General features: G+C 38.9%; 1 protein-coding gene across 1 annotated transcript; it reads right to left on the bottom strand.

Annotated features, from left to right (window-relative positions):
• Positions 1–22,957: 22,957 nt before the first annotated feature.
• LOC118987006 (peptidyl-prolyl cis-trans isomerase A-like) lies at positions 22,958–23,588 on the bottom strand. Its single transcript, XM_037046060.1, has 2 exons — positions 23,341–23,588; positions 22,958–23,219 (listed from the first exon to the last, which is right to left on the bottom strand). The coding sequence occupies exons 1-2, from the start codon at positions 23,586–23,588 to the stop codon at positions 22,958–22,960; spliced, it is 510 nt and encodes a 169-aa protein (XP_036901955.1).
• Positions 23,589–26,574: the final 2,986 nt, after the last annotated feature.

The following is a 26,574-nucleotide window of genomic DNA, read 5'->3' as shown; positions in this document are numbered from 1 at the left end:
TATGCACACAAATGATAAAGAAAATGAGGTAAAATGGTAACAACAGATAAATTTGGATAAAGGGTGTATGAGTATACTTTGTCCTTTTTATTCTTGTAACTCATTTAAAAGTTTTATGTTATTTTTTAAATAGAAGATATTTGGGTTTAACTCAACAATTTGCCTCAAGCTCTTAGTGCAAGATAGTCATCTGGCTGTTCACAGGACTTAATTAGGGAGTGAGCAGGCAAGTCACATGTGATAAATTTATACTAGCACGTTTCTCTTGTTAACTCCTTGAATTCCTTCCTCTGTGTCATGCCAGGAGATTTCTAGGGTCTCAGCATCTGGTCTAGATTTGTGTTAATCAGACCAGTAAATGAGTAAAAGTGCATCCCAGTGTTCCACTTAGCAAACATATGGACAAACTCACCCCTTGGTAGAGCATTTTCAATGCCCAGATTCCTGATACATAGAAATTAACAAATTCTCGCAGGAATTTTTGACACTGACTGTACATTTGGGGTGTTAGGGGTGGAGGAGCTGCTTCCTTTAACCAGACATGAGATTCTTTTAGCAGAGTCAAATAAAAACTGGAATTTCAATCCATACTTTGAAGGGAGAAATTAGGGACTTTTGTTGTTTTAATTTATGCAATATTGTAAAATGCAACATCTCTACCCTCTAGTTACTATTTTACCTTAATGTTCTACAACAAAGCCTATGTAATTCCCCCAGACCCTCATCCTCAGGTGAACACTTTGCTCCAGGTGAGCCCTGGGAGCTGCTGGATTCCTGTTTCGAAATACAAAGGGAATTTAATTGCCACTTGTCCTCTCTTCCAGGTTACTGGTATATACTAGTTATAAGAAATAGATTCGAAATACATCCCGCATTTGGTCTTTTAAAAAAATACTTTCACATAAATTGTCCTATATTCATGCCCCACCAAATTCTTGAAGTTCAGATTACCCTCCCTGAAACCTTCTGTCTTTGCTTTGAAGTCAAAAGCAACTCAAAGCAGCCCTGGCTGGTGTAGCTCAGTGGATTGAGCACGGGCCTGCAAACCACACGATCGCGGTTCTCTCCCAGTGAGAGCACATGCCTGGGTTGCAGGCCAGTTCCCGGCAGGGGTCTCGTGAGAGGCAACCATACATCGATGTTTCTCTCCTGCCCTCCTTCCCTTCTTCTCTAAAGATAAATAAATAAATCTTAAAAAAAAAAGCAGCTCCAAACAGACTTAATTTTTTTTTATGTTAGGCAAACCTCGATAAGCACCCCTTGGACGTTTGGAACTTCAAGGTACATATATCAAGTATTTTCCAAGTTCCAGAGGATATGTATCAACTTCAGAGTAGGTATTTCTCTTGAAGCTCCTTTAAATTGGCTTGAGGGTTGGGGGAGTAAGGAGAGAAATGCATAGCATTATGACAATCTTGAAAGTAATTCTCTCTCTCACTTATCCTTCCTGATGAGTATCATCATTCTTTTTGTAGACAGGAGGGTGTTAGTGAGCTTAGTGTTGCAGAGCCTGTTTTATAATGCATTAACCTTGTCCTTCATTGAAGAAGCTAATATTTCTCTTCAGAATGGTCTTGGTCGGTTAGCTCTAACAAACTAGCATAGATGAAGTAACTTAAACAACAAACAATTATTTCTCACTGTTCTGAAGGATAGAAGTTGGAAATCATGATCCCAGCATGGCCAGTTTCTGGTGAGAGCCTTCTTCTGGGTTACAGTCAGTTGACTTCTTGCTATGTCATCACATGGTAGAAAGAGACCTAGCTAGCTCTCTGGCCTCTTCTTATAAGGACACTGACCCAATTCATTGGAGTTCCACTTGCATGATCTAATTACTTCCTAAGAGCCCCATCTCCAAATGCCATCACATTGGGATTAGGATTTCAATATATTCTACAATTTGAGGGGGGACACAGTCTATAACTAGAATGATGGGTATTTGTCACATATAGTTTTCAGCAGCAATTTTTTAAAAAGATTTTATTTATTTATCTCTAGAGGGGAAGGGAAGGAGAGAGGGAGAGAAATATCAATGTATGGTTGCTTCTCGTGGGTCCCCTGCTGGGAACTGGCCTGCAACCCAGGCATGTGCCCTGACTGGGAATCGAACCACGATCGTGTGGTTCACAGGCCCGCGCTCAATCCACTGAGCTACACCAGCCAGGGCTCAGCAGCAATTTTTGAGACAAAAAAATGTACACGTTAAGACATAAAAAGAAGGATCCTGGCTCGCATAGCCTAATCTGGATGGCTCAACAGTTTTATGCTGGTTTATATTGCATGTGATAATTTTTTATTCTGTTATTTAGTAAAATCTAAAAAAAAAGCAGCACAGCTTGGTCTAACAACATTTGGTGCAAAGGAAGAGAATGTAGTGGAGGTTAAGAACTCAGATCAAGATGGCTTGGAAAATGATGGTGTAAGGAACTCTGAGAAACCTCTTTCCCATAAAAGCAATGAAAACACTAGCCAAAGAATGTTGAAAGCAACTCTTTGAGCAATCTGGAAATTAACTAAAAGCTCAGAAAAATCCAGAAAGCTTCTTTAAAAAAAACTCAAACAATTTAATCTTGGTAAGAACAGTAAGCTTTTTGTCAATAGAAATTCCCCAGTTCCTATACATTCTCCTCAGTTCTATGGCAGCTTTGAAAACAAATAGCCCACAACACAGTGAAAAACAGCAACTTATCAGTTACTGGAAGAATCAGAATGACAAAGAATATAGACTTTACACTTCCTGATTTCAAAACTTACTATTAAATTACATTAATAAAGAAAGTATGGGACTTCCGGCCAAGATAGAGGCATAGCTAGATACACTTATCTCCTCATACAACTAAAAGAAGGACAACAACACATTAAAAAACAAAAAATAACCAGAACTGTCAGAAAATTGAACCATATGGAAGTCTCACAAGCAAGGAGTTAGGGAAGAAACATTCATCCACACTGGTAGGAGGGGTGCAGGCGGGCAGCTGGAGTGGGGAGGACTCTCAGCAAGGCAGTGGATGGAGGACCAGGGAGGGCAAGGCAGCAGCTGGCAGATCAGGCAGTCCCACATTTGCGTGCAGATAAACTGGGAGGAACAACTGGGGAGTGAGACTGACCACCCAACCCAGTATTCCAGTGTGGGGAAATAAAGTCTCAAAGCCTCTGACTAAAAAACCTGTGGATATTGTGGCAATAGCAGGAGAATCTCCCAGCCTCACAGGAGAGTTCATTGGTGAGACCCTCAGGGTCCTAGAATGTACACAAACCCACCCACCCAAGAATCAATCCCAGAGGGGCCCAATTTGCTTGTGGGTAGTGGAGGAAGTGACTGAAAGCCAGCCAAGAGCTGAATGAGCTGCATTGTTACTTTTCAGACCCCTCCCTCACAACAGCATCACAACACAGCAACGTGGGTTGCCTTGCCATGTCTATACCTAAGACTCCACCCCTTACAACTAACAGGCATGCCGAGACAAAAAAAAAATATGTCCCAAATGAAAGAACAGATAAAAACTGCAGAAAAATACAACTAAGTGATGAAGAGATAGCCAACCTATCAGATGCACAGTTCAAAACACTGGTAATCAGGATGCTCACAGAGATAGTTGAGCATGGTGGCAATGAAAACCTTGTATGAGGTATCATTGGCAAATATACTTTCCCATACAGTTGGTTCCCTTTCATTTTGCTTATGTTTTCTTTAGCCATGCAGAAGGTTTTTAATTTAATGTAGTTCCATTTGTTTATACTTTCCTTTATATCCCTTGCCCTAGGTGACATATTGGTGAAAATACTGCTGTGTGGGATATCTGAAATTTTCCTGCCTGTGTTCTCTTCTAGGACTTTTATTATTGTGTCTTGACTTATGTTTAAGTCTTTTATCCATCCTGAATTTATTTTGATGTATGGTGTAAGTTTGTGGTGTAGTCTTGCTTTTTTTTTTTTTTGCATGCACTTGTCCAGGTCTCCCAACACCATTTATTTGAAGAGGCTATTTTTATTATATTTATGCTCCTACTCACTTTGTCAAATATTAATTGACCATTGAGATATGGGTTTATTTCTAGTTTTTCTATTCTGTTCTATTGATCTATGTGTCTATACTTACGCCAATACCAGACTGTTTTGATTACTGTGGCCTTGTAATATAGTTTGATATCAGATATTGTTATCCCTCCTCTTTTGTTCTTCTTTCTGAAAATTGCTGAGGCTATTCAGGGCCATTTATGGTTCCACATAAATGTTTGAAGTATTTGTTGTATGTCTGTGAAATATGTCATTGGTATTTTGATAGTGATTGTGTTGAATCTATAGACTGCTTTTGGTAGTATGGACGTTTTAATGATGTTATTTCTTCCAATCCATGAACACATTATATGGTTTCAATTATTTGTGTCTTTCTTAATTTCTTTATTTAGTATTCTGTAGTTTTGTGAATACAGGTCTTTTCCCTCCTTAGTTAAGTTTATTCCTAGGTATTTTATTTTTCTTGTTACTATAGTAAATGGGAATTTTTCCTAGTTTCTGTTTCTGATATTTCATTGTTAGTGTATAAAAAAGCCTTCAGTTTCTGAATATTGACTTTGCGTCCCATGGTTTTGCCAAATTCACTTATTAGGTCAAATAGTTTTTTTGGTGTAGTCTATAGGGTTTGTATGTACACTGTCATGTCATCTGCAAACAATGACAGTTTTACTTCCTCCTTTCCAATGTGGATGCCTTTTATTTCTTTTTCCTTGTCTGATCACTATGGTTACAACGTCCAATACTATGTTGAATAGCCATGGTGACAGCAGATATCCTTGTTTCATAGAAGCATTCCGAAAGCTTCTATGAACAGGATAATTAAAACTTCTTACTTCAAGTGGTAGCATAAAGAAAGTGACAGAGAACCCATAGAAAAGGAGAAAATATTAGCAAATCAGTTATAAGTGTCTTGCATACAGAATACATAAAGAATACTTACAACTCAATAATAAAAAACACTCCAATTTAAAAATGCACAAGGAATTTGATTATACATGCCTTCAAAGACTATGTACAAGTGGCTAATAAGCATATGAAAAGATGTTCAATATCACTGATCATTAGGTAAATGCACATCAAAATACAATGAGATACCAGTTCATAAACAGCAGGTTGGTTATAGTGGCTAGAGTATACTATATATAACAAGATGAACAATAATAAATGTTGGTGAAATAAGAAACCCTACCCATGCTGGTCATAATATAAAATAGTGTATCTACACTGGAATAAAGTCTGGCAATTTGAGAAATGGTTAAACAGGGTTTTGATATGGTCCAATTATTCCATGCCTAGGTATATATCCAAGAGAAATGACAACTAAGATCCACACAGAACCTTGTACACAAATGTTCATAGAGCATTATTAATAATAACCACCAAATGGAAACAACTCAAATGTCTCCCAACTGATGAATGAATAAAGAAAATGTATTATATCCATACAATTGAGTAGAATTTGGCAATAAAAACTAAGAAAGTACTGATACCTGTTAGCATATGGATGTAGCTTTAAAATATTGTGCTTCTCTGATGAGTGCTGGGTTTCTTTTGGGATGATGAAAGTGTCCTGAAATTAGACTATGGTAATGGTTGTACAATTCTGTGAATATGCAAAAAAACCCCACCACAAAACCTTGAATTGTGTAATTTAAACTGAATACAGAATGTTTTAAATGGTTGCCCTATATAGTATGTGAATTATATCATAATAAAGCTGTTATTTAAAAAATTAAAATAAAATATTGTGCTTCATGAAAAAGGCAGCCAGAAAGAACCCATATTGTATGACACCTTTCATATGAAATGTCCAGAATAAGTAAATCTACCAAGGCAGAAAGCATATTAGTGGTGGCCAGTGGCTGGTAGAAGGGGGAAATGGGGAGTGACTTCTAATGGGTATGGAGTCTCTTTTGGGGGTGATAAAATTTTTCTGGAATTAGGGAATGGAGATGGCTGAACAACCTTTTAAATATACTTAAAATCATTGAATTGTATACTTTAAAACAGTGAGTTTTTTGTATGTAAATTATTTCTCAATAAAAATCTCAGATATATAAAATTGCTTGCTATTTCTTTGTAAACCATATAAACAGATGTTTTAAAAATTGACAGTTTCACATATCAAGTTAGGGGCTAAGATATAAATACAACTCACTTCTTTGGATTCCTAAAGGAGGCAGAAACACTATGCTCTGTTGTCTCTCAAAAGTATATTCTTTCCTACAAATAAAATTCAAACAGAGTGGCAAGTAAATGCTATTTTTTGAGGATACTCTTAAATGTTATTTACAAATTCGCTATTTCTCTTCTCATGTGGAAAAGTGTGAAACTCTCTTCAAAACCATTTATGTGTTTAAAATGTATTTGAAAATACCAAATTTTAAAAATAGAGAAGCCTGTTTACATAGAGTTGTAATTGCTTAAAAACTGCTGGTGCCCACCTATGTGAGAATTTTCATTGCCTGTTAAAAATTGATCCATTTGAAAGAAAATGGAAACAGAAGAGTGAAGAGTATAGAAAAAAAAAGGAGAACTGGCCAGGTAACTCAGTTGGTTACAGTGTCATCCCATACACCAAAAGGTTGTGGGTTTGGTCCCCAGTTAGGGCACATACGTAGGTTGTGGGTTTGATCCCTGACTAGGGCATGTACAGGAGGCAACTGATTGATGTTTCTTGTCACATTGATATTTCTCACTCTCCTTTTTTCTCTCTCTCAAATCAATAAATATGTCCTTGGTGAAAATTTTTTTAAAAGTTAATAAACAAAAAAAAAAGGAAAAGAAAGAACAGGAATTTCCTACATAGAGTCATGGTTACCCAGGTTACTAAATATATTCTGATTTTGCAAAAGTCATTACAAAATCTTAGGCTATTGGGGGTGAAAGAAGGGAAACATGATACAGTATCTATCTTTCTTCAATTTTTTATTACTGTAGACAAAGCATGTAGAAGGCAGATTGAAGTTATGCAGAAAAGTAGAAATGAGTCTGGTGAAAATTGTGCTCTCACTGTGAAGGTATTAGGATTTAGTAAAGGGGCAATGAAAGGATTCTGGAAGACCACTACTTGGGAGTCATCACAGAGAAAGCAGGAAACATAAATCAAATACCTTACTCAGATTATGGGGTTTTGCCCTAGCCTTTTATTTGACTTAACCCCACTGGAACTCAGTAGGAAGACTTTGAGTGCACCCCCTTCGGACACAGCAATAGTAAAGGAAGGCCAACAAAGTGCTGAGGGACAGAAAAGTATATTGGTAAGAAAATCCAAATACGTTCCTTTTTACACAAACCCAAGATACCTCTGAACTTAGAACACTATTACGAATTCTGATTTCCTTGCCCTCAAAAAGACTACAGAAAGAAGTCTTTTTGGAAGAAGCTACCGAAAGTCCAGGTAAGAGCATATTTAAAAATTAAGTTAGTAGAGGAAACTGCTGTATGAGGTCATGCTAAATAAATAACATGGCTTTTCATGAAGATGGTGCCAAAAGTAAAGAAGAAAGCCCCTGCCCCTCCCGAAGTCAAAGCCGAAACAAAGGCTCTGAAGGCAAAGAAAGCAGTGCTGAAAGGAATTCACAGACAAAAAAGAAGAAAAAAAGAGATCTGCACATCACCCAAAAGCATCCTAAATATCATCAGAAAAGAGACCCCAGGAGAAGCAAGCTTGACCACTAAGCTGTCATCAAGTTCCCCCGACCACCAACTCGGTCATGAAGAAGATAAAAGACAGCAAGACATTTGTAATTCATTGTGGATGTTAACATGAACAAGCACCAGATCAAATAAGCTGTGAAGATGCTCTATGGCATTGAGGTGGCCAAGGGCAACACCCTCATCCTGCCTGATGAAGTAAAGAAGGCATATGTTCCACTGGTTCCCGACTAGGATGCTTTGGGTGTTGCCAACAAAATTGGGATCATTTAAACTGAGTCCAGCTGGCTAATTCTAAATATAAAAATTTTACCCTGTAAAATAAATAAATAACATCATGTACTTTTCAGGCTAGAAAATGAAGTTCAAGAAGTGATATTATACAATATGAATTCAGTTAGTGAGCATAGGCTTGTTTGTTACCTTTCAGTATTAGAGCTATTCATTCCTTAGCTCTCTAGCCATACTGCAATATGACTTGCTGCTTCCAAACTTGAAAGCTCAGTCTTGTCGAATATGTGAAACATCTGGAAAGCAGACAGGGTATTTAGAGCTCCCACCAAGTGGGCAGTGGAGTCTGCCTTCTCTAAACCTGCTGTGTTAGGGATCTCCAGAAAAACAGAATGTTTAGATTTGTCAGGCTCCATAATCATGTGAACCAATTCCTTATAATAAATATCATTATATAAAAATAATAAATTTATATATTTATTACATAAGTCAAACAAATATTATAAATATGTAAATAAATGTAAAATACATTAAATAGATAAAGAGATTTACTATAAGGAGGCTGACAAGTGTTAAGATATTCATATTAAGTCAGCAAACTGGAGACTCAAGTGAGCCAACGGTGTAGTTCCAATCTTCAAGCTTAAGATCCAGTAAAAGCTGGTTGCATTCAAGACCAAAGGTAGGAAATAGTCAATGTCTCAGATCAAATAGTCAAACACACTCAGGAGGAATTCTTTTCTACTTGAAGGAGGATCAACATTTTTTTAAAATTTATTTTTAGAGGGGAAGGGAAGGAGAGAGGAAGAGAAACATCAATGTATGGTTGCTTCTCGTGCATCCCCTGATGGGGAATGGCCCCTGCTGGGAACTGGCCTGCAACCCAGGCATGTGCCCTGACTGGGAATTGAACCGCGATCGTCTGGTTCACAGGCCCGCACTCAATCCACTCAGCTACACCAGCCAGGGCGGATCAACATTTTTTTAACCCTCACCCAAGAATACATTTATTGATTTTAGAGAAAGAAGGGGGAGAGAGAGAAACATCGGTGTAAGAGAGAAACATCAATTGGTTGCCTTCTATACGTGCCCTAACTGGTGATCGAACCTACAACCTAGGTATGTGCCCTGACTGGGAATAGAACACTTCACCTTTTGTGCACAGGATGGCGCTCCAACCAACGGAGCCACACCGGCCAGGGCAAAGATTAACCTTTCTTTTCTATTCAGGTCTTCAACTGATTGGATGAAGCAACCTTTCTTTTTTATTCACGTCTTCAACTGATTGGATGAAGCCCTCTCATGTCGTGGAGGACAATCTGATTTACTAGGCCTACTAGTTTAAATGTTAACCTCATCCAAAGCACCTTTATACAAACAACTAGAATAATTTTTGACCAAATATCTGGGCAGTCCATGGCCCAGTCAAGTTGTTATATAGTAAATACATGGCTGGTATATAGTAAATGAGCCCTAAACACTTTATTCTCTCAGTTCCTCATGTTTTTCTCTTTCCGGTACCATGTTTGCTAGTCTGCACATCTGGAATTTGCTTTGGTTTCTTGGACTTTCCCTCCTGCTCCCCTCAGCAGCTCCTTCCCTTATTTTCTATATTCTGAGTTGCTGGTTGGAGCTCTCTTCTTAACTGGCTAGACCATGCCAAACCACATTGCTGAATCACACTTCATTCACAGGTTTCTTTATTCCAGCTTGGAGACTCCCGCTGCCATATTTCACTCTTCAGTCCGACTCCTTGAGATGTTATACTAGTATAAATCAAGACCAAATTTATCCTAACCTTTTGGCTAGTAATTCAAATAGTTAGCTATCATTTATAGGAGGGAATCCAGCAGATGAATCAATTTCCCTAACTGGGCCTCATTATTCATAGCTTCCTCTCTTTTCCTTTGGTCTTTCTGTTGAATTACTACTTCATATACATAGGTTCATTTGAAGCACAAACATAACAATTTCTACCCTTCATCTCTCACTTTACCTTTGGTCCAATTTCACAGTTTTGAAAGAATCAGACTTAAGAGGAAAATATGGTCAATTAGACTACATCACAATGTTTAAACGTTTCTGTTATAAACAATATTATCAAGAAAATGAAAAGACAATCTACAGGATCAGAAAATATCTGAAAATCATGTATCTGAAAGACCATAGTACTCAGAATATATAAAGAACAATTACAACTCAATGGTAAAGAGACAAATGACCCAATTTAAAAGGAGCAAAGAATTTGAATAAAAATTTTCCTAAAAAAGACATATAAATGGCCATTAAACACATGAAAACATGCTCATCACCATTAGTAGGGAAATAAAAATCAAAACCACAATGAGATACCACTTGAACATACTAATATGTTTATCATTTTAATTTTTTAATTAAGAAAATCAGACAATAGACCCTGGCTGGGTAGCAAAGTTGGTTGGATCATTATCCTCACACACTGAACTTTTAGGTTCAGTCCCCAGTCAGGGCACATACAAGAATCAATCAATGAATGCATTAAAAAATGCAACAAATTAATGCCTCTCTCTCCCTCAAATAAATAAGTAAAAAATAAAATAAAATAAATCAGACAATAAAAAATGTTGGCAAGGACATTAAGAAATTGGAACCTTTGGCTTTTAGCCAAGATGGAGACCTAGGTGGTAGATATGCTTCACTTCCTTGCACAACCAAGGGAAGAATAACAAGCAATTTAAAAGTAAAAAACAACCAGAGCTGCCAGGAAATTAAACTGTATGGAAGTCTGACAACCAAGGAGTTAAAGAAGAAACATTCATCCAGAATGGTAGGAGGGGCAGAGATGGGCAGCCAGGGAGGAGAGGACAGCAAGGTGGCTGGTGGGCCAGATGATCCCACATTTGCATGCACATAAACCAGGAGGAACAACTGGGGAGTGAGACAGACCACACAACCCAGAGTTCCAGTGCCAGGAAATAAAGCATCAAAACCTCTGGTTGTAAATATCTGTGAGGGTTACAGTGGTGGGAGAAACTGCCAGTCTCATAGGAGAGTCTGTTGAAGGGGCTCACAGGATCCTAGAATATACATTAGCCCACCCACCTGGGAAATAGCACCTGAAATGACAAAATTTGCATGTGGAAAATGGAGTAAGAAAAGGAAAGTACATTGAGAGTCAAGCAAATGGCATTGTTCCCTCTCTGTCCCCTCTTCCTCAGACAGCGTCACAAGCATCCATGTGGGTTGTCCTGCCCTGGTGAATAGCTAAGGCTCCTCCCCTTACAACAAAACAGGTGCACCAAGACAAAGAATTATGACCCAAATGAAAGAACAGATCGAAATTCCAGAAAAAAAGCTAAGCAACTAGGAGCTAGCCAACCTATCAGATGCAAAGTTCAAAACACTGGTAATCAGGATGCTCACAGAAATGAGTGAGTACAGCCACAAAATAAGGGAAGTGAAGGCTATACAAACTGAAATAAAGGAAAATATACCAGGAACCAACAGTGAAAGGAAACCAACAGGCATGGAAGGAAACCATGCCTCTTTGGAACAGAAGGAAGAAATAAACATTCAACTGAAATGAAATGAAGAAACAAGGATTCAAAAAAATGAGGAGAGGTTTAGGAACCTCTGGGGTAACTTTAACCATTCCAACATCCAAATCATAGGGGTCCTAGAAGGAGAAGAGGAAGAGTAAGAAACTGAAAACTTACTTGAAAAAATGAAGAAAAAATTCCCCGATCTGGCAAAAGAAATAGACATGCAAGTCCAAGAAGCTAGAGAAACCCAAAGAAGTTGGACCCAAGGAAGTACATACCAAGGCACTTTACCCAAAATTATTACTTTACCCAAAATTACTTTGGGTAAAGTAAAGTAATTACTTTACCCAAAATTAAAGATGAGAGAATCTTAAAAGCAGCAAGAGAAAAGGAAAGAGTTACCTACCAAGGAGTTCCCATAAGACTAGCAACCTATTTCTCAAAAGAAACCTTGCAGACAAGAAGTAGCTGAAAAGAAGTATTCAAAGTCATGAAAAGCAATGACCTACATCCAAGATTGCTCTATCCAGCAAAGCTATCATTTAGAATGGAAGGGCAGATAAAGTACTTCCCAGATAAGGTAAAGTTAAAGGAGTTTATCATCACTAAGCCCTTGTTATATGAAATGTTAAAAGGGCTTATCTAAGAAAAAGAAGATCACCCTGGCTGGTGTAGCTCAGTGGATTGAGTGTGGGCCTGCAAACCACCCAATCGTGGTTCCATTCCCAGTCAGTCCACATGCCTGGGTTGCAGGTCAGTTCCCAGCAGGGGACACATGAGAGACAACCACACATTGATATTTCTCTCCCTCTCTCCTTCCCCTCTAAAAATAAATGAATAAAATCTTTAAAAAAAGGAAAGAAGATCAAAACTGTGAACCATAAAATATCAACAGACTCATAACTATCAATAACTGAACCTAGGAAAACAAAAACAAAAACAAAAATGAACTAAGCAAACTACTAGAACAGGAACAGAATCACAGCAATGGAGGTTTATTAGATGGAAAGAGAAATAGGGAGAATGGGGGGAAAAGTACAGGGAATAAGAAGCATAATTGGTAGTACTAAATGGATAGGGGGGTGTTAGGAATAATATAAGAAATGGAGAAACCAAAGAACTTATATGTATGACCCATGGTCATGAACTAAGTGGGGGGAGTGCTGTAGAGAATGGGGAATCAGGCAGAGGGGGAGAAAGGGGAGAAAAAATGGGACAACTGTAATAGCATAATCAGTAAAATATTCTTTCAATTTTTTTCCAAGAACTGCTGAGAAAAAACAGGAATTGGAACCCTCATGGATCATAAATTGCTGGTTGGATATAGAAGGTTTAGCTTCACTGAAATATAGTTTGGCAGTTCTTCAAGAAGTTAAACATAAAGTGAACATATGATCCAGCAATACTACTAGAGATATTGAAAATGCCAAATAAATTAAAAACATATGTCCATGCAAAAAAATTTTAATACTCACCCGAGGATATGTTTACTGATTTGAGGTGGAGTGAAAGGAACAGTGATGTGAGAGAGAAACATCTATCGGTCAGTTGCCTCCTGTACATGCCCCTACTGGGGATCGAACCTGCAATGTAGGTATGTGTCCTGACTGAGGATAGAATCCACAAGCTTTTTGGTGTACAGGATGATGTTCCAACCAACTGAATCACCTGGGCAGTGCCTGGCAAAATTTTGTACACAAATGTTTATAGCAACATTAGTCATAAAAGAGAAATTGAAAAGCAACCCAAATGGCCACCAGCTGGTGAATAGAGAAATAAAATATTTTATATTTATACAATGGAATATTACTCAGACACAAAAGGAAACCAACTTCTCACACATGTTACAACATAAAGGAAATGTAAATATATTAAGCTAAGTGAAAGAGGCTGGACACAAAAGAACAAATACTGTATAATTCCACTTATATGAAATATCCAAAATAGGTACATCTATACAGATAGAAAGTAAAATAGTATTTGTCAGAGACTGAGAGGATGAAGGGAATGGGAATAACTGTGTGGGTATGGGATATCTTTGGGGGCAAATAAAAATGTTTGGGAATTAGGAACCGGTGATGGTTGTACAACCTTGTAAATACTCCTATACTAAAACCCATTGAATTAAAAGGATACATCCAAGTAAAAACTTATACATGGACTTTCACATCAGCACTATTCATAATAGCCAAAAGGTAGAAACAAGTAAAATGTCCATCAACTGATGAATGGGTAAACAAAATGTGGTATAACCACACATTCAATACTATTCAATAATAAAACTATAAGATGCTGATAAAAGAAATTAAAGCAGACACAAATAAATGGAAAGATAGCTCATATTCATGGATCAAAAGTATTAGTATTGTTGAAATGTCCATATTACCTAAAGTGATCTACAGATTGAGTGCAATTCCTATCAAAATTCCAATGGCACTTAAAAAATATGTATATAGAAAAACAATCCTAAAATTCATAGGGAAACACAAAGACCCCAAATAACCAAAACAATTTTGAGTAAGAAAAATAAAACTGGGGGCATCACACTTTTTGGTTTTAAAATATATCACAAATCTACAGTAATCAAAACACTATAGTATTGGCATAAAACAGACATATAGACCAATGGAACAAATTGAAGAGTCCAGAGATATATCCATGAACATGCAGTCAACTGATCTTTAACAAGACTGCCAAGATTGTTCAATAGGAAAAGTACTGTCTCTTCAACAATGGTGCTGGGGAAACAGGATATCCATATGCAAAGGAATGAATCCTTATCTTATGCCATACACAAGGATCAATTAAAATAGATTAAAAATTTAAGTAATATCTAAAACTGTAGAACTCCTACAAGAAACATAGGGGAACATCTTGTTGACGTGTCTTGGCAATGATTTTTTGGATATAACATCAAAATCACAGTCAACAAAAGCATAATACACAAGTGGGACTATGTAAAACTAAAAATTCATGTACAGCAAAGGGAACAGTCAACAAAGTAAAAGACAACCTATGACTTGGGAGAAAAACATTTGCAGACTATATATCTGTCAAAGGATTGATATCTAGAATATATAAGGACTGCCTACATCTAAATAAAATGCAATTAAAAAATGGGCAAAGGACCTGAAGAGACATTTCTGAATAAGACATACAAATGGCCAACAGATATATAAGCAGGTACTCATCTCTAATTACCAGGGAAATGTAAATCAAAACCACAATAAGATATCACCTCACTCTTGTTGGAATGAGGAGTAAAGAACCAACAAAAGATAAGCACTGGTGAAGATGTGGAGAAAAAGGAACGGTTGTACACTGTTGGTGTGAATGTAAATTGGTGAAGCCACTATGGCAAAAAGCATGGAGGTCCCTCAAAAAATAAAAAATAGAACTACCAGATGATCCAACTATTCCTCTTCTGCATGAACAGCCAAACGAAAATCAGGATATCAAAGAGATACCTGTACTTCTATGCTCATTGCAGTGTTATTCACAATGGCCAAGACACGGAAGCAACATACATGCCCATATATGGATGAATTGATAAACCAAATGTGGTAATTATTCAACCTTAAAAAAAAGAATTCCTGTAACATTGCTACAACATGGATCAATTTCGAAGTCATTATGCTAAATGAAATAAACCACCTACAAAAAGACAAACAAATACTGTATGATTCCATCTACATAAAGTATATAAAGTAGTTAAATTCATTAGAAAAGAAAGTACAATGGTGGTTGCCAAGGGGAGGGACTGAGTGGAGGGGACATGGGGAAGTGTTGTTCAATGGGTATAGAGTTTCAGTTTTGCAAGATGAGTAAATTCTGGAGACTGATTGCACAACAAAGTGAATATATTTCAAAGTATAGAACAATACACTTAAAAGGGTTAAGATGCTAAATTTTATGTTGTTTATTTTTAACACAGTTAAAACTCGTAATAAAGAGAGAAAAGCCTTAGCTGGCATGGCTCAGAGGATTGAGTACCGGCCTGTGAACCAAAGGGTCACCAGTTCGATTCCCAGTCAGGGCATATGGCTGGGTTGTGGGCCAGGGCCCAGTGGGAGGTGCACAAAAGGCAGCTACGTATTGATGTTTCTCTCCCCCTCTTTCTCCCTCGTTTCCCCTCTGTAAAAATAAATAAATAAAATCTTTAAAAAAAAGAAAGAAAAGATGGAGGTGCTACTTTATAGGCAGCAAATTCAAAGACTTAATTAGCCGTCCAAGAGCTTATATAGGTTCATATTGTAAAGAAGTTTTAAGTACAATTATAGGTAATAACATTAAAAAGGATTTTTAACAAAAGTTGGGGGTGTTTTGGTGACACTGTAGATTTTTAAAAGGACCACTAATTAGGGGATCATTAGGCTATCAATCAACCTAGCTTTTGGTACATGGGAAAGAGAGACTTCTTGTCTGGAAGAATCACAGCTCTGAGAGAAAGAAACTACTACTATGTTCCAATAAAAATTAAAAGTCTAGAGTGTGCCTACTTAATTATTCAAATGCTTAAATAGCATTATTTGAATGTAAGTTGGTTGAAGTAATGTGATACTGTACAGAGCTTTGTAAAACAACCAAGCCCAAACAGTGCTATATATTTAATAATCTGAAAAGACTCTTAATCATTATTTTATAGTTCTGTATTTTCATGGCAGATGTTGACATTTTACCATTGTTCCAGAATCAAATGTCAAGTTATTCCTGTTCAGAATTTTCCATTTACATTTTCAAAGAATTCCATCTGCAGCTGTATTTATAAGTGAACTCTGCTTGCAAAAAAGCCCAGCATTTCTAAGCAGGTTTGTAAATAGGTTTGAAGGAGGGCATGAAAGCACTGGAGACCAGCCTGGGTTAATTAATTCTCTTTTCAGACATTAGAACCTACACAAGTAAGCCAGCTGGAGGTGAATGTTTCTTTTGAAAGTGATAATTATATGCCTTACCAATTGTTTCCCTTTCCACATCTTCCCCAGTCAGATTCCCCAGAATTCATAAACTAAGTCTCTAGAGAGGTTTTTTTGTCCTTCTGGGAAACTGACCATGTAGATGAGCTGAGATAATAATTGTGGATAACACAGATAGTTTGAAGGTCCGGATGATGCCTACAAATAATCACAAAGAGGGGATTGTAGGCTTCTGCTAAATATAGCATGTAGAAACTACTATGGCATTGTGAACTGGTAATTGTGCTTCAGTTCACATTGTTTTTCATATTACTTCTGAGATGCTATTCCCATGATTTCCACACTATGCACTCTTTTCCCCCAGCAGCATGATGAGGTAAATAACTTTCTACATCACCTATCATGTGTCAAGTGAGGGAGCTGGCCCTTTCCATCCCCAGAAGAAAGCATGGTGCCTCTGCACAAGTAAGGGGCAGTTAGGAAAGGGTGGGACTCAGCTGGGATTCCCCTTGCAACTGGTCTTTACTTCTCCCAAGCTGACTTCACCCAGGAGATGGCATTCCAAGGCAGTTTGTTAAATAAACCAAAGTTTTCATTCTTCCTTCCTGTTTAAGACTCAGCTATGCCTGACAGACCCTCAACAGCACTGGCCAGGCTGCTTCTTGAAGTAGTATGAGGCCAGGGAGAAAGTTTTGTGTTCAGGATGTTTGCGTGAACTTGATGCAAATTTGAATCTTACTCCCTCTAGTCATTTTTTTCCTGTTTAGAAAATGACCTGTAAAGATAAGTTTCACTTGCTTCTACCCCGCCATGCCTACAATTATATTTGTTCTATACTATTGGGGTAGGGGAACTTTATAAAGCTCAGGGACTGCAGGTCCTTGATGTCTTCCCTTTTCCAGCTTAATGTACATGGAAGGGAAAGACTATATGGGGAACAGGTCAAGAATGACCTTTTCTTGCCATGAGAGGAATAGAGGGGGACCAGAGGGAAGTTGTCTCGTAGCACCTAACTGAGATGCAGGTTAACAGCTTCCTGCACAGTAAAAGCAATAGGCATAAAGGAGCAAGTAACTTTGCTGATCAGTTTGCAGTAGCTTTTCCTTCACAGGTCAGTGCTGCTTTGTGCTTCAGGCTCATGGAGATTTACTTTCTCATTTTGCCAGTGCTTCCATGTTGATGCCTCAATAGAGGTTAGGAAATCCTGGTGCCTAATGTCTTCTCCCCATCCTGCAGTTCAGGAAGAATGTGTGTGGTTGTTCACACACAGACTAGACCAACAAAGGCTCCAGACTGGCTTGTTAGTATGAAAGTTAGTCTAAAGTGAGAAAGAGTTGGAGGCCTTTGGTGTTAGTCCATGACGTGGAAGATGGGGTGAAAGATGAGCATCCTTATTCCCAGTAGCTGCTTCTTCATGGGCCTCTTACCTTGTGGATCCCACCCTATTGCTCCATTACAGAACTAGAGGCCTGGAGTTCCTGATGGCCTCCCTTTTTTTTTCTCTTGTTACATGCAAAGCAAATTTATAGAAAGGGGAATTGAGGATGACTGAATCTTGCATTAATTGATAGAATAAAAGGTTCACAGAGGGAGATTTTTGCAGATAGGTACACAAAGAGTACTGATACCTATGCTGACTTGAAGCAGTAGAGAAGCTGGTCTATAGAGTTTCCTGTTAACACCAGCATCTCCTTCATAGGCTGCTATTGGCTGGGGCTTGTGAGTTTTAGAAGCCTTGTTTCCTCTCCTTCTGAGAGACTGAGAAAGAGCAGCTGCATTGGTACTTTTACAGAGACTGGGGACTGGAAATACCCTTGGATTTTCCACTTACCTACAGCAAAATCTTTGTAAAAAAACATTTAATTTATTTATTTTTAGAGAGAGTGGAAGGGAAAGAGAAAGAGAGGGAGAGAGACATCAATGTGTGGTTGCCTCTCCTGTGCCCCCTACTGGGGACCCAGCCCACAATCCAGGCATGTGCCCTGACTGGGAATCCAACCAGTGACCCTTTGGTTCATAGTCTGGCACTTCATTCACAGAGCTACACCCATCAGGGCAGCATGATATGTTTTTTTAAATATATTTTATTGATTATGCCATTACAGTTGTTCTAATTCCCCCCTTCATTCCCCTCCACCGTGCACCCCCTCCCCCACCATTCCCCCCTGTAGTTTATGTCCACCTGTCTCAAGTTCTTTAGACTTTATATTTCCCCCACTATTCTTGTGCTCCCCATCTCTGTTTTCTCCCCACCGTCTATGCTACTTATTCTCTGCACCTTCTCCCCACTTCTCCTCCTCCCACTCCCCTTTTGCTAACTTTCCATGTGATCTCCATTTCTGTTGCTCTGCTCCTGATCTAGCTGTCTATCCACTTAGTTTGCTTTTGTTTTAGGTGTGAGTTTGCTGTACTTTCACTGTTCATACTTTTTATCTTCTTTTTCTTAGATAAGTCCCTTTAACATTTCATGTAATAAGGGCTTGGTGATGATGAACTCCTTGAATTTGACCTTATCTGAGAAGCACTTTATCTGCCCTTCCATTCTAAATGAAAACTTTGATGGATAGAGCAATGTTGGCTATAGGTCTTTGGATTTCCTGACTTGGAATACTTCTTTCCAGCCCCTTCTGGCCTGGAAGGTCTATTTTGAGAAATCCGCTGACAGTCTGATGGGTACTCCTTTGTAGGTGACTGTCCCCTTATCTCTTGCTGCTTCTAGGATTCTCTCCTTCATTTTAATCTTGGCTAATGTAATTATGATGTGCCTTGGTGTGTTCCTTCTTGGGTCCACCTTCTTTGAGACACTCTGAGCTTCCTGGATTTCCTGGAAGTCTATTTCCTTTGCCAGATTGGGGGAGTTCTCCTTTATTATTTGTTCATATAAGTGTTCCACTCATGGCTGTTCCTCTTCCCCTTCTGGTACCCCTATAATTCAGATGTTGGAATGTTTAAAGATGTCCTGGAGGTTCCTAAGCCTCTTCTCATTTTTTTTGAATTCTTGTTTCTTCATATTTTTCTGTTTGGTCATTTTTTCTTCCTTCTGGTCCACTCCATTGATTTGAGTCCCAGTTTCGTTTCCATCACTATTGGTTTCCTGTGCATTTCCCTTCATTTCAATTTGTTTAGCCTTCATTTGTTCCTCTAATTTGTGACTAAAATTGACCAGTTCTATGAGCATCCTGATCATCAGTATTTTGAACTGTGCATCTGAGAGGTTCGCTATTTCTTTTTTGCTTAGAGTTATCAGCTCTGGGGCTTTGAGTTCTTCCTGAGCCATATTTTGGTCTGTCCATGCCTGTTACATATGAAGAGCGGAGCCCTAGGTGTTCACCAGGGCAGGGCGACCCATTGGGTGGGTTGTGACGCTGTGTGTGGGGACGGGATCAGAGAGGGGCAATGGCGGTCCCCTCTGCTGCTTCCCACTGCTGGAGCCTGTGAGGTCTGTCTCACAGCTCACTCCTTCACTGGTTTATATGCATGGGAATGTGTGACCGAGGTCAGTCTGCCGCCTTGCGCCCTCACTGCGTCCACCCGTTGCCACCCTACACCTGGGATCCATCCACGGCTGCCTGGGCACCTGGGTCAGGGGATCTTTTCTGCCCGACCCCGTCCTGCTGCTGGTTCCACCCCTCTTACTGGTCTGGCTGAACGGTTTGATATTATTGGACTTCTGTATAGTTCAATTTTCTGTATTATGGCTGCGTTTTTGTTACTGAAACTTTGTTGACTTTAAACTTGGTTGTGAGAAGAGGCACAGTGTTTCCACCTATACCTCCATCTTGGTGGAAGTCCTCCTGGGGTCTCTTAGTATGATCTGTTTTTGATAGAAACAGTAACACAATGACTTCAAGGGAGCTGGATCAGGAGTGATCCATACTTTGTTTTGTACCTTGGAAGGCAGCCCAAAGGAGAGTTCGGGGGAGCTCTGGTATATATGTCTACCCAAAGGATGTAGTGGTGGAGAAAACGTCACTGCACATCTTACATATTTTGGTTCATTTGTCATAACTAATGAACCAAAACCGGTACACTACTACTAACTAAACTGCACACTTTATTTGAATTTCATACATTTCCTCCCCAATATCCTATTTCTTTTTCAAGATTCCATCTAGAATACCACCTGGATTAGTCTGTTAGGGGTGCCATAGCAAAATATCGGAGCATGAATAGCTTAAAAAATAAAGAGCACCAGGGAAATTACCTACATAGATAAACATGAAATATAGTATATATGTATTTTTTCTTTATAAGTTGTTTTTTCCTCCCAGCTGATGTAAAAGACAATTGAATAAAGTACTAATCATAAATCTGTGTTTGTGGACATACAATGTATAAAGATGCAAAGCAAAAAAGGAAGGGGGGAATGCAGTTTTCTGAGAGCTAAGTGTTTGTATGCTATTAAAATTAAGTCGATATTACACAAATTAAGTTGTTATAAATTCAGATGTTAATTACAACTACCAGAGCAACCACTAAAAAAGTAACTCCAGGGAAACATTGGGACAAATGTAATAGGATCACAATAATAATTTTAAAAATTAAAATTAAAGAGAGAAAAATCCATGTTATTAGGCCAAACAGGCAATGCTAGGTTAGTCTCTTTACATCTGCTCTCTGTCTGCAGCATGGTGTGCTCTCTCCCTTACTCAGTTCCCTGTGTTTTCCCTCCAGCATTGTGAAGTGAAAACATTGACAGAGATGGGGGTGTAGAGTGAGGGAGAAATTGTTTATTCTGCTTTATACGTATCTGAGATAAAGGAACTAATTATGCCCGATCCTGTGTTAGTCACAGGTTATTTTCACCTGAAGTGAATTGAAGTGAAAAGAATTCTGTTGTGAAATTACTTTTGATTGGTGAGTCAATTCTGGCTGGAAGTGTTGCTTTCTGAGTCCTCTTTCCACCTCAGTTAGGCTGGCTACACACAGGTCACAGCAAACTCTGTGTCTATAGTTTACATATACCATATTTTGCTGTATATAATGTGCACCCACGTTTTGGGCCCAAACTGTCAGGAAAAAATCTTTCAGTTTAACTTTTTAACATCTTTATTCATTTATTTATCTATTTATTTATTTATTTCTATTTAGAAACAAAATTGATGATCACATTTCAGGGTATTATTTTGCATGTGGTTATAGTTATTGCTTTCTGGAGTTCTACCTCTGACACATAAGCATAAATAAAAGATTTAAAACCATTTATATAGATCCAGCATTAGTACTACCCACATATAATGAACATTCTTAATTTTCCCTCAAAAATGCGTGCAAAAAGTGTGCTTTATACATGGCCAAAGTGTGGTAGTTTGTAGCACATCTATGAATGTAGTCACTCACTTTAGGAAGTCTGGAGGCAAAAGAGAAATTTTCCAAGACAGTGGCCTTATAAGGTATCCACTGAGTCACACTACAGCTTAGAAGGATAGAAGTACAGCTTACTCTGAATGTTTTGCACGAGGTTCTCCTTCACAAGCTTTACTTGCTTTGTACTGAAAACCTTTGTTGATCTCACCCCATTTTATGTCCCTTTTTAAACTTTCCTTGCCTGTCCCTCAAATGCTGGGTTAGTTATTTTAAGATTTGTTCCCTCTAAAATAAATGTACGTTCTACCCACACCCTGCAGTACTCACATGCTGCCCTACATTTTGAAGAGAAAGGGGAAGAATGGTTGTGTTCTTTTCCTTTGTTTCTTCTCTGCTTTCCTTCCCCTGTCTTCAGCCTTGGGAGGCTGTCTGAGTTTCTAGAACCACAGGCTGTGGCTCACACTTAGGCTGTGAGGAGCACCACAAGGGAATCACACTGGGATCAGATGGGGCCAGAGACAACCAAGAAGCAGATAACAGTTGGAAGTGTTTGACGCAAAGGCCTCTGTCTTTCTTTACTACACAGATCTGGTGCAAAGGCCAGACGATCAGGTGAAGTGTGAGCACAATAGACAACAGTGGCAATCAGCATTGAGGGTAGGGGTGGTCAGTATCTGTGCCATGAGAACTGGGAAGTACCACTAGACAGGTGGGCTATTATTGCAGTAAGGAATCTGGTTAGATAGTGTGAGAAATCAAAGCAGGCTGATAGTATGAAACTGTTCACAGGCATGAAAAGTCTAGAGGTGGATAAGATTGTGGTTCCTAGAAGGGGAGCCAGTAAGTCTTGTGTTGTGATATTAGGGAACTAGGTAGGATACTGGAATGAGGGCTTAGGTCAGGGAGGAGGTATAGATCCAGTGACCAAAACTGGGGCCCAAGGAAAGCCTGAACCTTAGCACAAGGTATGTGCAGAGTGGTCAGGAGCACAGCTCTGCAGCCTTTCATTCATCTTGAACTTTAAACATGCAGGCACTGGTCTAGGTTCTGGGTATATAATGATGACCAAGACAGGATGATCCCAGCCTTGCAAAGTTGGGGAATAAAAATAACTTCGTAATTTTATTTCATAATAATAAACTTAACTGCAATCCAGTTAGACTTGGGAGGGGCAAGGAACACAGAACCCAATGAACTTTGATGAGGGCAGGAAGATTATAGAACATTCCAAGCAGATGAGGGTGAAGGGGAACTCTCCTGAGCTACGATATGCATGGTCTGGTGGTTAAGATAAAACACAAGTCAAATGTATTAGAGTTGTTCACAGTCAGTGATGGCGATCATCTTGATGGTCTTGCCATTCCTGGACCCATAGCGCTCCATGGCTGTCACAACATGCATGCCGTTGTCTTTCCTCTGGCCGGAGACCACATGCTTGCCGTCCAGCCACTCGGTGTTGGTAGTGCAGATGAAACACTGGGAACCATTTGTGTCGGATACAGCATTTGCCATGGACCAGATGCCAGGGCCTGTGTGCTTCAGGACAAAATTCTCATCATCAAATTTCTCCCCACCACGGAGGGAGATGGCTTTGGAAGGGATGGGACTGGAGAGAAAATACAGACAACTGTAATTGAACAACAATAACATAATTTAAATTTGGAAAAAGAGGCATGTAAAAAAATTTCTCCCCGTAGATGGACTTGCTACCTGTGCCATTGTGGCGTGGGCAGTCGCCCCCCTGGCACATCAATCCTGGAATAATTCTGTGAAAGCAGGAGCCTTTATAACCAAATCCTTTCTCCCCAGTGCTCAGAGCATGAAAGTTTTCTGCTGTCTTCGCAACTTGTTTGGCAGTGATATCAAAGAACGTGGCTGGGTGCAAGAAGCTCCAGGACAGCGACAGCTGCAAGGCCTCGATGTGTGATATTGGGCAAGTCATTGAACTATCTTGTGACTTAATTTTCTGAATTGTAAAATGTTTTGAGGCTATGGCAGCTCCTGAATTCCTAGTCTGGTTGAAAGGAGCGGAAGTGTGGTAGGGCTAAGGAACTGGTTTTGAAGATGTTTACACACAGTAAGCAGAGTTTGTTTTTTCTTCAGCATTTTATTGTGAAAACTTTCAAACATGCAAACAAATTGAAAAAAGTGTAGGGCACACACCAAATGCCCACCACCTACATTCTACAGTGGCTAACCTTTTTGTTATATTTGCTTTATCACATATTTATCCATTCCTCCATCCATCAAAATAACTTGCAAATGTCAGTACACCATCCTTTAATGCTTCAACATGCATATCATTAACTAGAGTTAAATATTTACTTATGGTACCTTTTCTTTTGATGTAAAATTGTCCTACCTGCACAAATCTCAAGTGTACTATTAGACAGGTGGTGACGAATCCATACATTCATATAACCCAAGTTCCTATCAAAATATTCAACATTTCCTTCACTCCAGAAAGTTCCCTAATGCTTCTTTCTAGCCACCGGCCCTGCTCTACCCACCCCGTAGTTGTTTCCTGGGCTACTGTAACAAATTACTATAGGCTAGGTGACTTAAAAAAAACAGAAATTTGCCATCTCACAGTTCTGAAAGCTAGAAGTCCAAAATCAAGTTGTCAGCTGGGCCATGTTGTCTCTAAAGGTTCTAGAAAAGACTTTGTTTCATCTCTTTTAGCTTCTGATGTGGCTGACAATCCATGGCATCCTTTGGCTTATAGATGCATCACTCCAGTCTCTATGTCATCACTTATTGTTCTCCTTTGTGTCTGTCTCTGTCTCTCTTCTTACAGAGATGCCACTCATATTGCATTAGAGCCACATTAATGACATTATCTAAACTTGATTATTCTGCAAAGACCCTATTTCCAAATAAGACTACTTTCAAAGATACTTTAACATGTCCTTTCGAGGGACATAATTCAATGAATAGCATACCCATAGATGCTACTGCCATTTTTATTGTTTTCCACCATTGAGTTTGTCTGTTCTACAGTTTCATATCAATAAAATCATATAGTACATATTGTTTTCTGTCTAACTTTTCTCACTCTGCATGTTTTTGTAATTCATCCATGTTCCTGCATGTATCAGTTATTTCCTTTTCTTTCTTTTAAATTTTTTTATTGATTATACTATTATAGTTGTCCCAATTTTTCCCCTTTGTCCCCTTCCCCATAGTACCCCCCCTACCCACCAGAAATCCCTTCCTTAGTTCATGTCCATGGGCGGTACATATAAGTTCTTTGGTCTCTCCATTTCCCATACTGTCCTTAACATCCCCCTGTCTATTCTGTACCTACCATTTATGTTTCTTATTCACTGTACCTTTCCCCCTTCTCCTCCCCCTTCCTGCTGATAACCCTCCATGTGATCTCCATTTCTGTGATTCTGTTCCTCTTCTAGTTGTTTGCCTAGTTTGTTTTTTAGATTCAGTAGTTGATCGTTGTGAATTGGTTGCCATTTTAATGTTCATAGTTTAGATCTTCTTCTTTTTCTTTTATAATTCCCTTTAGCATTTCTTATAATAATAACTTGGTGATGATGAACTCCTTTAGTTTTACCTTTTCTGGCAAGCACTTTATCTGCCCTTCCATTCTAAATGATAGCTTTGCTGGATAGAGTAATCTTGGGTGTAGGTCCTTGCTTTTCATCACTTTGAATACTTGTTGCTAGTCCCTTCTAGCCTGCAAAGTTTCTTTTGATAAATCAGTTGACAGTCTTATGGGAACTCTTTTGTAGGTAACTGCTTTTTGCTTGCTGGTTTTAAGATTCTCTCTTTATCTTTAACCTTTGGTACTTTAATTATGATATATCTTGGTGTGGTCCTCTTTGGGTCCATCTTGTTTGGAACTCTCTGTGCTTCCTGGACTTGTATGTCTACTTCTTTCACCAGGTTAGTGAAGTTTTTTCATTATTTTTTCAAATAAGTTTTTCATTTCTTGCTCTTCCTTTTCTCCTTCTGGAATGCCTATGATTCCGATGTTGGTACATTTGAAGTTGCCACAGAGGTTCCTAAGCATATCCTAATTTTTCTGAATTCTTTTTCCTTCCTGCTGTTTTGATTGAATGCTTTTTCCATCCAAAGCATTTGGATGTTCCAAATCGTTTATCTGATTTTAAGCTTCATCCCCTCCACTATTGGTTCCCTGTAGATTTTTCTTTATTTCACTTAATGCAGCCTTCATTTCTGCCTGGGTCCTTTTTATGCCATTGAAATACCCAATAAGTTCCTGAAGAATCATGATAACCAGTGTCTTAAATTGTGCATCTGATAGATTGCTTAATTCCATTTTATTTAGTTATTTTTCTGGAGTTTTTGTTTTGTTCTTTCATTTGGGGTGTATTTCTTTGTCTACTCATTTTGGCAGCTCCCCTGTGTTTGTTTCTGTGTATTAGGTAGAGCTGCTTTCAATCCTTGTCTTAGTAGTGTAACCTATTGTGGAAAAGCATACCCGTTAAGTTGTACAGAACAGAGCTTTAGGTAATCGCTGGAGTGGAGCAATCCATGTCACTGCTCTGTTGCTCTGTGTGTTTGGGGGGGGGTCACAGAAGAGACAATGCCACTGCCTGGCCTCTGGGGTTTTTCTGGGGAGGAAGCTGTTTCCTGGCACTTGCACTTTGTTTTCTCACCATATACCACTGGTGCCCTTCCAGGGATTTGCCTGGGACTGAATCTCAGAGGAGGTATGTCTTTGTGAGTCCTAAGTTCATTTTAGCCTCTTTAAGAAGAATCACTGGATAACGCCCAGTTTCTTCCACTTCCCCAAACTCAACTGGTTTTCACAGCTAGAAGTTATGGGGACTTATTTTCCTGACACAGGAATCCTGGACTTGGTGGCCTGGGCTAGGACTTGGATCCCTCACTCCTGAGGTATCCCTCTCATTTTTTATCCATCACAAGTAGACGTGGGAATGCACGTT

Source organism: Sturnira hondurensis, unplaced genomic scaffold (assembly GCF_014824575.4).
Source record: "Sturnira hondurensis isolate 20B ecotype Veracruz unplaced genomic scaffold, ASM1482457v3 Scaffold0004786, whole genome shotgun sequence".
NCBI lineage: Eukaryota > Metazoa > Chordata > Mammalia > Chiroptera > Phyllostomidae > Sturnira > Sturnira hondurensis.
The sequence above is the reverse complement of the archived record's forward strand: the minus strand, read 5'-3'. Positions and strand labels throughout refer to the sequence as shown.